General features: G+C 32.9%; 1 protein-coding gene across 1 annotated transcript; it reads left to right on the forward strand.

The window, feature by feature from the left end:
- The first annotated feature begins 308 nt into the window (after window positions 1-308).
- On the forward strand, window positions 309-2,930 carry LOC107948025 (50S ribosomal protein L9-like). The gene is made up of 5 exons (XM_041074528.1): window positions 309-462; window positions 562-696; window positions 1,622-1,726; window positions 2,261-2,365; window positions 2,690-2,930. Exons 1-5 carry the CDS (start codon window positions 397-399, stop codon window positions 2,705-2,707), a joined length of 429 nt encoding a protein of 142 aa, XP_040930462.1. The 5' UTR covers window positions 309-396; the 3' UTR covers window positions 2,708-2,930.
- The last annotated feature ends 11,223 nt before the right edge of the window (window positions 2,931-14,153 follow it).

The raw sequence follows: 14,153 nt of genomic DNA on the forward strand, positions 1-14,153 counted from the left end.
TGGTTTGCTGTAATAGGTATTACGCGCGTAATCGGTTACGCCCCTAATCCTCAAATTCCCGTGTTTTCCAATCCCTTCCCTTTTCGCTGTATTAGCTATTACTTCCGGCCTCCCTCCCCATCTCCCTGTTTTAGCCTCCCTCCCTACCCGACCCTCTCCTCTTCCGTCCTAATCATTTTCTCCTCCCATTTCCCACTTCTTCCGTTGATTATTCTGTCGTGAAATTTTAGGCAAAAGGTCTTCCGTGCATGAACCTCTTCCCTCACCGTTAAATTCCTTTTATATTTTAGAGCCCCCCACAAAGTTAGGAAATTAATGGTTTATATCCAGTATGGAAGACATGCCCTTCGGTAAATTATCAAAGAAACGAATGTCCAGCAAAGCCATGATCGTTTGATGCAACCTCTGTTCTATGCTTGTCAAGGAATTAGATACAGAAAGTTGGATGTGATTCTTACGACGGTGAGTCATTTCGATCCAATAATCTTTTTCTTTTCTCAATTTTTTGTTGTTTCAGATTGCAAAATATCATTCACGTTTGCTTTTGCTTCCATTTTTTAGAGCATTGAGAAACTTGGCAAAGTTGGTGAGACTGTCAAAGTCGCTCCTGGTTATTTTCGCAATCATCTGATGCCGAAATTGCTTGCTGTTCCTAATATTGATAAGTTCGCTTATCTCATTAAGGAGCAGCGTAAGGTCGCTTTCTTCTCTCTTTTAGTTTGTGTTTGATGCTTGAAACATGTGTTCTTGCAATGCTGTTTGTTTATAAAAAGAAGTTTTTCAGTTGATATTAATCATAATCGTATTGTTAATTTACAAACAAATATGCATCAATTTGTTTTCCCTTAAACACACACATCTGTATGCATTACCTAAGTCTCTCATGAACCTTTTGTCATGACACGTTCAAGGAAAAACAAGCTTGACATAAAGGTAGAACGTTTTCAGTTTGTTGCTCGGATTATGGGGTAAGCTATGTTGGCTGGACTTGGGAGTGGATTTGGATATGTGAATGTGACCGATATGAGTATATGTTGCTTTTAAGGTTTTTTTCTTGTATTTGGAGGAGTATATCTCTATACTATGTCTGTATATGTATCAGACAAAAATATATTACGGAAATGAATAGTCCATCTAACATAGGGGGTGAGTGCTAGATACAATTAAAACGAAGATCATACACATATTTATATCCGAATGTGTCTGACACAGGTTTTTTAGGAAAATGAAGAGTCTGAGTAACAGTGTTTTCATATTGCTGTTGGTTTTTGGTTAGATTTTGCTTGTTATGATATAAGTAATGCCTTTTCTTAGACATGTATTATCTGCTATTTCAGCCTTAAGGAGGAAACATGTCTCCAACTGCAAGTATATTAAATCTTGCGTTCTCTCTCACTCTCTCACTCTTATTGAGGATTCATATGTTGCGTATGGATATTAGATATTGATGAAGTAAAAATCCATTCCTTATTTCAGATGCACATTCTGCTTATGTAGTTTTGTCAAATTAAGTTACTGTTTTGAAAGTCTTTATTTGGTGGAGTCACTTCTGATATGTGGGATATTGTGCTTTTCATTTTCAGTTAAATGATAACTTACCAGTGGTATACTTCCTCATCAGATTTATCAACCGAAGGAAGAAGAGGTTCAAGTAGTTACAAAGAATATGGAAGATAAGAGCAAAGTATATGAAAAGGCTGCATATCGTCTACTTAATGGCCGGCTGGTTAGTTCCCATCTATGAAGCCCTTAATTTCGTAAATGTTTTTTTCTGGTTTAAATGTCTGATACTTTATCTGCCTTCCTCCCAACACATGGAAATACACAAAAAACAGCCTCTCAACAATGTTTGTATGTGTGTGTTTTTAAAGGGTTTGGGGAAACAAGGTCAAGGTGTGTGGGACTGAAACATTGGACCTGCCTCTTCTATGGTTAGGCTAACAATAGTGGAACTAGGCATATGTGGGATAACAATGGTGTCAAATTTTAAATTAAGACTTGTTTAAATTCTTTTTTGGTACAAGCAAAGCTTACATTACATTCTAAGTGGGAGGAGGATGGGGTTTCACAAGGTTCAAACCCTAGATAGCATGCCAACACTTGAACCCACATACAACAAGTTGCCACTAGACTAGTCATAATTGATTCAACTTGTTAGTGGTGAATCTTTTTCAAAAGTTTGTTGAAGCTTGAAAACAGTAATTGTATTTATGTCAGGCTCTTTGTGGTACGAGTGTGTAACTTGTATTGCATTTTATAGGTATTGAGGAGATCTATCAATGTTGAAAAGTTTCGTGCCCAATCGACCAAAGATGACCCAATTGAATTGCGCTCACCTGTGACAAAAGATGAAATTGTTGCTGAGGTATGGCCATGATATTTATTGATAGTAATAGTTTCTCTCACGTCACTACAATAGACAATCTCCTTGTGTTATATGCTATGTTATTCGGACTCTTATTTTTCTGAAGTATTTATGTTCGACGCGTATTTAGATATGTACATGGTTATATCCTCCAAATATGTGAGTAAACTTGGAGCAAATTGAATAAACCCATGTCAAACACTCGCTTCAAGTCCAAGTGACATAGCTTAATCATAAAACGTTTAAGATGTGGACTTGAAATGTTATGATTTTGTTATTTCCATTTACGCACTCGATTAATCTCCTCCTTTTATTCCATTTCAGGTTGGAAGGCAGCTTTGAGTTCAAATTGATCCTGAAAATCTGCACCTTCCAACACCTTTGGAAACATTTGGACTGTTTGATGTGCAATTGCGGATGCCAAAATGTATGTGTTGAAACCAATTTCTTGAACTTAGTGATTCTTGAATTGGGTCACTTTCTTTTCTTTTTTTCTTTTGGATTAGCATTTTGGAATTAGGAATTAGTTCTTTAATAATATTTGATGAAGAAAGCTTTCCTCTTTAATGTAGTTGGATTAGCACTTGTAATTAGTTTCTTAACAATATGAATGAAGTAAGCTTTTTTACTCCAATGTCAGATGTGGTTGCTGTACTCTTGCAGATTTTTTTCATATTTATTCATTAGATTCAAGTCATTGAAGATGATAAAAACAGAAATGAATTGGACTTAATTACTACAAATCCAGGTCTCCAAATTGTATTATATATTATGGTTTGAGTAAATTCATATAAGAATATTAATTATTAAGAATTTTATTAAATTATATATTTTAATTAAAATATATTTAATAATAATTATGTTTAAATATGATTAAATTATTTATTATTGATATTAATCTTATTAAAATTTAAATAAAATAATTTACCAAAACAAATTTCTGCTAATTATTAAGAATTTTATTAAATTATATATTTTAATTAAAATATATTAAATAATAATTATGTTTAAATATGATTAAATTATTTATTTTTGATAATAAATAATCTTATTAAAATTTAAATAACAATAACAATAATCATTTACCAAAACAAATTTATGCTAAGGGTATTCTGGTCATTTTAGTTTTCTCCATTATGCTATTACACCTCTATTACATTCAACCAAACACAGTTTTACTATTACGCCTCTATTCCATTACATTCAACCAAACAGTTGATTTGCTATTACACCTCTATTCCATTACACCTCTAATCCAATCCAATACACCTCTAATCCAATACAGCGAACCAAACGTGCTGTAAGTGGCATATTAAAGACTGCGCATTAGATCATTAAGTAAAATTTCAATATGTACACAGTAGGGCAAGAAACCTAAATAGAGTTTATTGAAATTTTATTGAATTGTAATGGTAACCATACATTGTACACACATAAGAAACTCTGTCATAGATAGAATTTTCTTTTACATAGGCAAAATGTAACAGCCCGATTTTGGGTCTAGTTGGAACAGTGGTTTTGGGACCACAAATCTGACGTAGAAAAATTTATTTTTCTTATATTTTTATGGTCTACAGTTTTATGGAATGGTTTTGTGAAAATCTCGTTCGAAAATTTTGACGTTTGAACACTCAATTTAGCAAAAAGGATTAAATTACAAAAAAAGTGCAAAACTTGAGTTCTATATGCTAAAAGTGTTTATTTTCTATGAGATTTTAAATTAGAGGTCCTTAGATGGTAATTATACCATTACTTAAGTTGGTGGACAAAAATAGACATAGAGTAAGAGAAATTTTAATGTTTTAATAAAAGAGCATTTTGGTCATTTGGTAATTAAATGAATTAAAAGAAAAAATCAAGCCAAAATCTTTGTCCATCTTCCTGACCATAGCCAAATTTTAGAAGGGGAATCCATAGCTAGGGCTTGGCCACTTCCAAGCTTGATTGTAAGTCTGTTTTTGTCTTGTTTTTAATTTTTTTTTTACATTTTGAAATCGTTGCAACTCGATCTACCAATTTCTAGCACTAATTTGAGGAATGATTAAGGTCTAGGCTATGTTATACATTGTTTATTTTGATGGAAAATGGTAGAAAATGCATGTTCGTTGTTAGAAAAATAACTTTTGCTAAGTGATTTTTGGTAAAAATGTTAAAACGGAGATATTTGTAAAAGTTACAAAAATAAATAGTAAAAGTGTGATTAAGTGGAAAATGTGGGCTGGTATAAGTATGAAAATGGTTTGGCTAGGCTTGGGTTTTGAAGAAATGGAATACATTTCATTTTACGAGCCTAGGGACTAAATCGTAAAAATGTGAAAATTAGGGGAAAAAATGTAATTTTTCCATAATATGGTTTTGGACTGAATTGAACAATGTGATTATTAAATGAGTTAAATTTGTTATTATAGATCAAGAAAAATGAGGTTCGGACTAAGATTAGGGGGAAAATAAAGTGTTTAACGATTAGGCCAAATTCTACTATTTTTGTACTAAGGTAAGTTCGTATGTAAATAATGCATTGTTATATTTATGTTTTAAATGCTTTAATATTGTATGAGTTGTGATTGACTCTTTGTATGTATTCGACAAATTTTTGACAAGCGAGAAATCCCAATTGAACCTTAAGAATAGAATAGGATACGAGTGACATGTCACTAGGAACCCATGTGTATATGTGTTTACATGATCTAGGTTCTAGTCTTGTACGTCCTACTAGTGGCTGGGTAGTCCGACATGTGTTGCGGATACCTGATAGCTTGTGTGAGCAGGCCCGTGAATAGCTCGAAAATGAGCCTCTATGTTTATGAAATATAAGGTAGCTTTGGCTACATATATGGCACTTATGTGCAAGATTTCTGAGTATCCGTTAATGTTCCGAGTGTTCAACAAGAATGTCAAAGTTGTGAAAGGATATGGCTATGTTGCGAGTTGGTACAGGTATGTATGTGAAACTCATAAGTAATGAGCTAGATATGTGATGAACTCCTGGTAGGATTATGATTGAGTAAGTTATGATTTTAAGATTTTAATAACATTCATGCCAATTTTCATCATGTTAATTGCATGTTAAATGTGTAGTTATGATGCTTATTATTTGCATAGGAACTTACTAAGCTTTATAGCTTACTCCCTATCCTTTCCTTTGTCTTATAGTGTCATCAAGCTAGCTGGAGGATTGGAGATCATCGGAGATCCACTCTCACTGTCAACAATTATTTTGGTACCAATGAATTCAATATTTTGAGTTATGGCATGTATAGGAGACTTGGTCATTTTGTTATGTGTCGTAATTGATTTGGTTAAATGTGTTGGCTTATATTGGTTGAAAGTTCATTTTGTATAAGGCCATTTGAAATTGGCTACTATTGGTATAAGTAATTTATATGATGATGCCTTTCATGGATTTGGGAATTTACATGATTTGAGTTGATAAGTTTGTGATGTTTGTGTGTGATAGATGGTAGCAGGTGAATGATGTGTTGATATCTTGGTTGTAGCTGATTTGGTTGTATGTGTATGCTTGGATTAGTACTATGTTATGTTGTGTAGCTATGTGCATAAAAGGGTGGCAAAAAGGCTTGGTAAATAGTCTTATTTTTGTCATACGGGTAGACACACGGGGTTTGTCTAGGCCGTGTGTGACACACGGTCTACCCCATGGGCATGTGTTCCGGCCGTGTGTCCCCTGCACCTTAATTTTGAAAAACAGAATGCTCAGAATTGAGCATACGGGTAGAGACACAGACATGTGTCTCAGCTGTGTGGACGATAGGGTCTCGAACATGGGCGTGTGCCCCTGGCCGTGTAAAGTCTACGCCTATTTAATGAAAAATCATAAATTTTAAATCGACTACAAGGCCTAGCACATGGGCGTGTGACCTGGCCGTGTGTCTTTAATTTGTTCTTGGGTGACAAACAGAGTGTTACACGGGTTAGGGACAGGGGTGTATGTGACCACACGACCTGTCTACACTGGCGTGTCTCATATCCACACAGGCGTGTGACCCCTGTTTAGTGAAAACTTTTTTAAGTGTTGCAAAATTTTTCAAAGTTCTCGGTTTAGTCCCGAATCACTTCCAATGCATGTTTTGGGCCTCGTAGGCTCGTATTAGGGACTTTATGATTAAATACAAAATTTTTTAATTTGGACGAAAATTCATGGCTTGAAAATGTATGTTTGCTTGTGTTTAAGTCCGGTAATGCCTCATACCCTGTTTTGTCGCCGAATACGGGTAAGGAGTGTTACAGAAAATGTTAGAAGAAAATTTTAAGTTATATCTATATAAGACGTAACACCCGAGATTTGGATCCGGTAGATTGGATCAGATTGAGGGCATTAAAAAAATACAAGTGATTATACATCAGATAATAATAGTTGTAGTACTGCATAAATTAATTACAAGGAAATTCTAACTAATCTCATAACTATTTACAACATTCCAGTACATAGACTTTTGTGCAAAACTATTGATTACATTTATGCTACCACCTTGTTTTGTATGCATAATAGCTCAATATGCTACTCCTTTGGCATAGTCCTAACATCACCCCTCCTGACATAGACCTAGGGGTGTGAAAATTCGGGTAAAACCGAAAATATTCGATTAACCGACTGAATTCGGTTAATTGGTCGATTAACCAAATTAATTCGGTTGGGGGTCGGTTAATTTTTTTTTGTGTTTTCGGTTAACGGTTAATTCGGTTCGAAACCGGTCGGTTAATCGAAAAAATTCGGTTAACCTAAAAAATTAATAAAAAAATTATAATATATAAATAGCTCACTATACACTCAAACCCAATCCAACATAAACCCAAATACCCAATCTAATATATATTAACCCAAGTACCTAACCCAACTCAATTACCCAACCTAATCATAAAAATTACAAATAATTTAATAAATAAAAATAAAAATCTAAAACTAAAACTAAAAATAAAAATAGAAAACATATAATTTATACAAATAATTCGGTTAATTTGGGTAATTCAGTTAATTCGATTAATTCAGTTAATTCAGTTAATTTTATACTTATTTTAACCAAAAATTAAAAAACATATAATTTTCGGTTAATTCGGTTAACCGACCGAATTAACCGAAAAATTTTCGGTTCGGTTAATTTTTTTGAAAAAATTTCGGTTCGGTTAACGGTTAAAAATTTTGAAAGGTCGGTCAATTCGGTTAATGTTATTTCGGATCTGTTAACCGGTCGATTAACCGATTGAACACCCCTACATAGACCCATCTCAGTTTACCTTAACAAAATACACGGAGGTAAGTTCATAAGAACTTGGTGAGATAAACACCAATTACCTAGTTCATGTTTGAACATTGCATCTAGAAATTCAAATAGCTATCTTTTATGCTTATTTTTCTACTTGCCTCTTGGCAAATACTTTTTAGAGTTCCATTCCTCATACCATAGCCTTTGTATCCTACTCTGAGATCATGTCTTACCCCTCTCTTCCTCAATACATCTCATGTTCCTCGATATGAACTTTCACGATTCCTTGACCATTTCCTTTCCAGAAGTCCAAATAGACAACCACTGTTATTCTTGAATACATACTCTAAGTCATCATTCATTCGACAATCTATCATTGATCCCGTATACAAGTGGTAGATACCTATTTCAATTATTCAATTAGAATCCTCCTTGAAAGTCTCATTTTTCCTCTATACTTGCCATGCCAAACCATTTGATATAGAGTCTGCCACTGAAAGCCTCATCCTTACACACTAAGCGTTTCCTTTCCAAGTTTTTTATGAGTCTCATTACTTTAGAGTTTGCCATGAATGCATTTCATTCAGATTATTGCCAAAAGTGCTTTCATTTCGCGATCCACCACGTAGGCTTCCATTTCATAAATTGCCACAAAGGTTTCCCATTTCGTAGATTGCCACAAAGGCTTTTTTTCCACTTACTCACCACAAAGACAATCCTTAAGAATGTGCCATGAAGACGTTCCTCACAGAGTTTGCCACAAAGGCATTCCTTTCATATTTGCCATGAAGGCTACTCTTTCATGATATGTTTTAGGATATGGATTCACCTAGACTCACACTTTGTGAGGCTTGTCTATTATCTTCTTGGGACAGGCATAGAACTCCATTGGATAATAACCTACCTTTAATTCTTTCCATATGATACCATAGCCTAGATATGGTCTTACACAATATGTTGTTATGGCCATGGACGTTTCCTTTCAGGGATTCATATTAGAGATTGTGTTTTTAGTCCCAACGGACCTATTTAGACTCCACCATGGTGTACATACATAGACTCACTTGGAAAAATCTTCATACATTGACACTATTCATTACTCAACACTCAATTCATACAAACACGCAAACTGTTTCACATCTCATCACATTTTCCAAACATACCCATACAACCATTCTTTAACTTAATGATTCAAACCACTTACCAAAACTCCTCATATTTCTACATATTATACGTGCAAAATCCATCAAACACACATGCAATAACATCCTCACCTTACCATACATTTCCAGTTCAATTACAGAATTTAATCATTATTCATAGAAGTACTCACATGAACAACATACAAGTAAGAGTAGGCTTAGGGACTCACCTGATACTCACAAACAACAACTTGATTTCCATATCTCAACATCCATCCAAAAACCTTAGCAATCCATTACTTACAGAGCATCAGAATACCATTAAAACTCATTCATATTATCTTTATCATCATCTCGTACCCAAAAAATCCTCATGCAAAGCCTTACTTTTCCATTTTCCTATTCATTCTTTAACAACTTAGCACTATAGAAGTTAACATGCAACCATAGTACTTACCTAGGTTGTTAAATAACTTTTTTTAGATTATTTTCCTATTCATCCTTTTAAGAACTTATCACTATAAAAGTTAACATGCAACCATAGCACTTACCTAGGTTGTGAAATAACTTTTGTTTAGAACTCTGATCCTCAGTTTCAACTCAACAAAGAAGATCCATCCTTAGCTCCAAGGCAAATCAATCATGGTATCTTAGAATGGAAAGAAGAAGATAGCTCTCCCTTTTCCTTCTTGAAGATATTGAACCTCCATTAAAGGGGGATGTTGAGATTCAACTTTTCTTCTATTTGTTTGTCATCTAATATTATTTTTTATTATATTAATAGATTTCAAATAATGCTCTTCAAACCATTCATATAATTTTATATGAATTTTATGGATGTTCATAATTTTTTAATATTATTAGAGAATACTCTCTTTCTCATTATTATAATTTTTAAAGTAATCTTCTCTTTTTTTTCTTTTGGTTGGAATAGAAGTGCTTTCTACACCATTCTTTATTGATCTGAAAAGATTTTTCTAGAACAAAAATTTCTAAATTTTCTTCTAATCTTGCATTATTAGTCATTGATAAGTATGTTGGCGACATATTAGGTGAGTTCTAGGTGCTCTCTTCCTATTTGGTATAGATAGGTTGGGCTATATTTGAGGAGTTATCTACTCCTTGTAAATTGGTTCTAAGAGACAGAGGCTCTGGCAATCCTAAAGTATGTCATCTGTATTTCGAGTTTTGATTCTTCTTTTATATTTAACCTTCCAAAGGTTGTACTGGTATTTCCTATTTCAAAGGAATGTCATGGGGCATTCTGGGTGGCTTATTGAATATTAATTCAACTGTGTCATCTTGGTGTTGAGAAATTTCACTTAAAGAAGTGTTCTAATTAGGGTTGGTGCAACAAGATCTTTAGCACCTTCTAGTTTCCATTTGGTAAGGAGATTGATTTCATGGCATTGTATTGTGTTTTGGATTGTAGTATGAGATCTTGAGGTGTCTATTTCTATTAAAAGGGTTTCTCTTTTTAGGTTTGGGAGTAAAGTCTTGGTGTTGATTACGGAATACATAACTTTGAAATGGAGTCGATAGACTAAAGTCAGTACTTTGGATCTAAGGTGCATTTTGTAATTTTGATTATGAATTTGAAGGGTCAATGATTTTAAAATGTTTTTATCAGTTAATGAACCCATAAAATTTGGGTAACAATTAAAATATATTAGGTCAGTACATAGGCTTGTTTCTATTGTTCCTAGTAAGGAAAATTTCTAACATAATATGTTTTTGGTCTCTTAAGACAATTAAAATTGAAATATTTTTTGTGGCTTCAACATTAAGTGGTTTGACATCGACTTGAACTAATCTAAAATGGATGTTTTTATAATTTTGTTCTTTGAGCTTATTAATGACAACTCTATCTAATAACCGGATAGTTTCATATTCTTTTTGGATTGGTAAAATTTTTTCTTTTGTTTTTTATAACATAACTACAAAAAGACATTTAAAGTTTTAAAAGTTATTTTCTTATAAATTTAGTTTGTTGAAACTCTCGGTAGAGTCTAATTATCAAATCTTTGGGGAACATTTTCATAATGATATTTTTGTTCATTAACGATACTATTTGAGGTTTGCTTTCATATTTTCTACAAGGGATTCTACTATCAGACTTTCTAGATTACTGAAATTGACTACAATGATACTTTATCCTTAACACGCCTAACTCATGACTAACTAGATAGTGTATCAATACTCACCAGAAATATTGATATATTAATAAGACTGCTAAATGAGAACTCAGAAATAATAAAAATAAATTTGAAGATTTCCAAAATTTAGAATTATTTGTTCCTCCTTGGGTTGGATACCAGACGAATACCGAATTTAGTTAATTATTAATTTAACTAATTAGAGATAAAATAATTATTTAATATTATCATTTAATTATTTTATTTTAGTGATAATACCAAAAAATAATATTTACCTTTTAATTAATTTAAATTAATAATTAATCAAAAAAATATTTATGATACAAAGATGATATCATCATATTCACCCTAATAACTTTGACTTATAATAATTTGAACTTTAACACATGATGCTTTGTAATTAAACCGTAAATTTTATTCTTCTACGTACGGAAATGAATTAAGTTTTGTGATATCTAGGAACAAGGTCTTTGACACGAAAAAGGGGGATTACGTGAAATGCACATGGTTTGGATCCGTAATGAAGTTTGAGCATGTCAAAGGCTGAAAATATCTGGTGAGGAGGGTGCACGTGCCATGTGGAATTATAATGGGCGGCTCCCATCGGAAAAACAGGAAGCGTTCTGTTTCAGTTTTGGTGTTAATTGATGGGGCAGGAAAGGGACTCGTCAGTGTCACTGCGGGTCTTCCTTTTTCTTTTTTGTTAGCCTGGATGATTTTATCTCGTCCTTACCCCAATAATGTTTGTTTCTAGCGGCTGCGACTGCGACTGCGACTGCGACTCTTGTAGTATACACTCATTATCTCAAGATAAAAGAGGTTCCCGACATTTGATTTAATATAAAGTACAAAATATTTTATATTAATTTTAAATTTAATATCCGAATTGTTTTTATTTTTCGTTATATAAAAAATATGAAATAAACTGCTTTTATTGTCAATATCTAGTAAAAAAAGGAGCATCTCCAACCAGAAGTATGGAGAAAGCCGATGGTAAATTTTCAAACCCAGTCAATGCGGTAAGTTCCTTTCCTAAAACAATTGGCAAACTAATCAAGAACCTTGTTAACAGTTATTCAAAAAAAAAAAAAAACATAAGTTCAAGTGGTCAATAACAGTAAAAATATATTTTTCAATCGTAAGGGAATCCCAACTATTAAGGCTTTTCGTAGACAGAATTGGTAAGATCTTTGTTGTAGGATTCAAATATGATTGAATGCCATTGGTCGTCTTTTGGCAAGAAGGGAACCAAGCCTTTAAGCCAAGGCTTCAGCCATTTGGATCGGGGGGGCTCGTACAAGTGTGTTTATTCCATTGCAATCGCGAGCTACTGCCACTATGCCTATTAGAAAAGATTTGGAGTCCTAAGAAGCATCACAATTACTTTAATAGTGTTTGAGGGAGGGAATTGCCGTGAAGCATCAGAAATTTCTCTCACTGAATTCAGTCTTAAAGGGGCTGTCCAGCACGCATCGATTTCAAACAGCAGCAGGCTCGCTGTTTTTGTGAAAAAAATCAGTTCAATTTTTTTAATTCTAAAGGTTCCAACAGACTTTTGCTAGTCCATTTGCTTTGAGCAACTTGTTAATGTCTAATCACCAATGTGCAAAGCTACACAAATACTCCATTTCTGGACTTAAACTAAAGGATGACATTCTCCAAACTGCTTCAGCAAATGGGCAGAAGAAAATAAATCGATTCTGTTTTTGTTAGTACTAAGTGATTTTATAATTAAAAGATTTAACTTGTTTTTACCAACTTAATTATTCGCACGTATACGTGTGAAAATAGGTGTAATTAAAAATATCATTCAATAAATAATGAATGGGATAATATGGAGAATGTTTGATATACAGCCAGTGCATAAGTTTCATGCACTATTGATAAATAATAACATGACACCTCGTCGTTAAAAAAATAAAAATAGTGGAGGGTCTATAAATAAATACTAATAATTTTATTTATAATAGTTACCATTAATATTTAATTATGTTTAAACAAAATTAGTATTTATATACAAGTTTTTCATATTTTTTTGTTTAATTTAATGATGATGTGTCATGTTATTATTCATTAATGGTGCATGAGACTTATGCACCGATGGTATATCAAATATTATTTTATAATAATAACACATGAAATATGTATGATATTAAATTGAAAAAATTAGATTAAATTGTGAGTAAAATGAAATTTAAACACATAAATATATCAAATTAAGAATACTAAATGAATACAATTGTTAATCTGTGAGGTGGTGTTGATTTAATTTGTGTCAAGATTTTAATCAACAACATTATTAATATATTAAATTAATGGATGTAATAAAGTGTGCATAATAAAATTAAGCTTTCATTCTTTCTTGCATGTAAGTGAATTATTGCGACCCCAATTGAAGATTCTAGGAACCCTCGTCAGTTAGGGGTACTAGCATGAGTTTTGTTGATCATCATTGGGGTTGAGCTCATTAGATGAGGGAACTGTAACAACCTGAAATTCAATGGTGTCAAAAATTATGGTTTCGGAACCTCGTTTTCATAAACCAAGTCCGTAAATACTAAATAGAGATATTTACAGAGTTAGTGAATACATGATGTAAAAAAATTAATGTCAATAATGACAATATAGAATGATCGCAAAGCAAAAAGAAAGAAAAATACGCACAGATTTTATGCGGAAACCCTTTCGGGAAAAAAACCACAGACAGAGGAGAAGAAAATTCACTAATGTTGAAATTCGAATTATACAAGAGGAGTTTCAACTACATCTATTTAAATGTTGAAAAACCTTATTCTAACCAATGTCAAATAGATTAAGTGAAATAAGGTTGAAAAGCCTTATTCTAATCAATATCAAATAAAAGAAGTATAGTTCTATATGGATTTTACTTTTATTTTATTTTACCATTTTATTTTATTTTAACAAGGATTCGAGTCACTCAACTCTAAAAATCTCCACCTTGACACAAATTCTCAACGAATAAGTTCTTCACCACGAACTCTCGACGAACAAGTTCTCCACCTCTTCCATGAAACCCTTTAAGGGGTGTTCTTCAACAACGAATACCAACCAAGTCCAAGCAATGCTCAAACCTGGTTATAGAAAGTGACTTATCATATATGCAGGATTTTCATGAGTACTAACTTTGCTCACAATAATATCTCCATGAGCAATAATATCACACACAAAATGATACTGAACATCAATATGCTTTGTTCTCTTATGAAACATTTGATCTTTCGTAAGGAAGATGACACTCTGACTATCA

Source organism: Gossypium hirsutum, chromosome A08, assembly GCF_007990345.1.
Source record: "Gossypium hirsutum isolate 1008001.06 chromosome A08, Gossypium_hirsutum_v2.1, whole genome shotgun sequence".
Taxonomy (NCBI): Eukaryota; Viridiplantae; Streptophyta; class Magnoliopsida; order Malvales; family Malvaceae; genus Gossypium; species Gossypium hirsutum.

Excerpts from the sequence above, each read along its gene's own strand:
- LOC107948025 (XM_041074528.1), top strand. The coding sequence starts at position 397 with ATGCAACCTCTGTTCTATGCTTGTCAAGGAATTAGATACAGAAAGTTG. Across the intron at positions 697-1,621 it reads TCATTAAGGAGCAGCGTAAG|ATTTATCAACCGAAGGAAGA; the intron begins GTCGCTTTCTTC and ends CTTCCTCATCAG. Across the intron at positions 1,727-2,260 it reads GTCTACTTAATGGCCGGCTG|GTATTGAGGAGATCTATCAA; the intron begins GTTAGTTCCCAT and ends TGCATTTTATAG.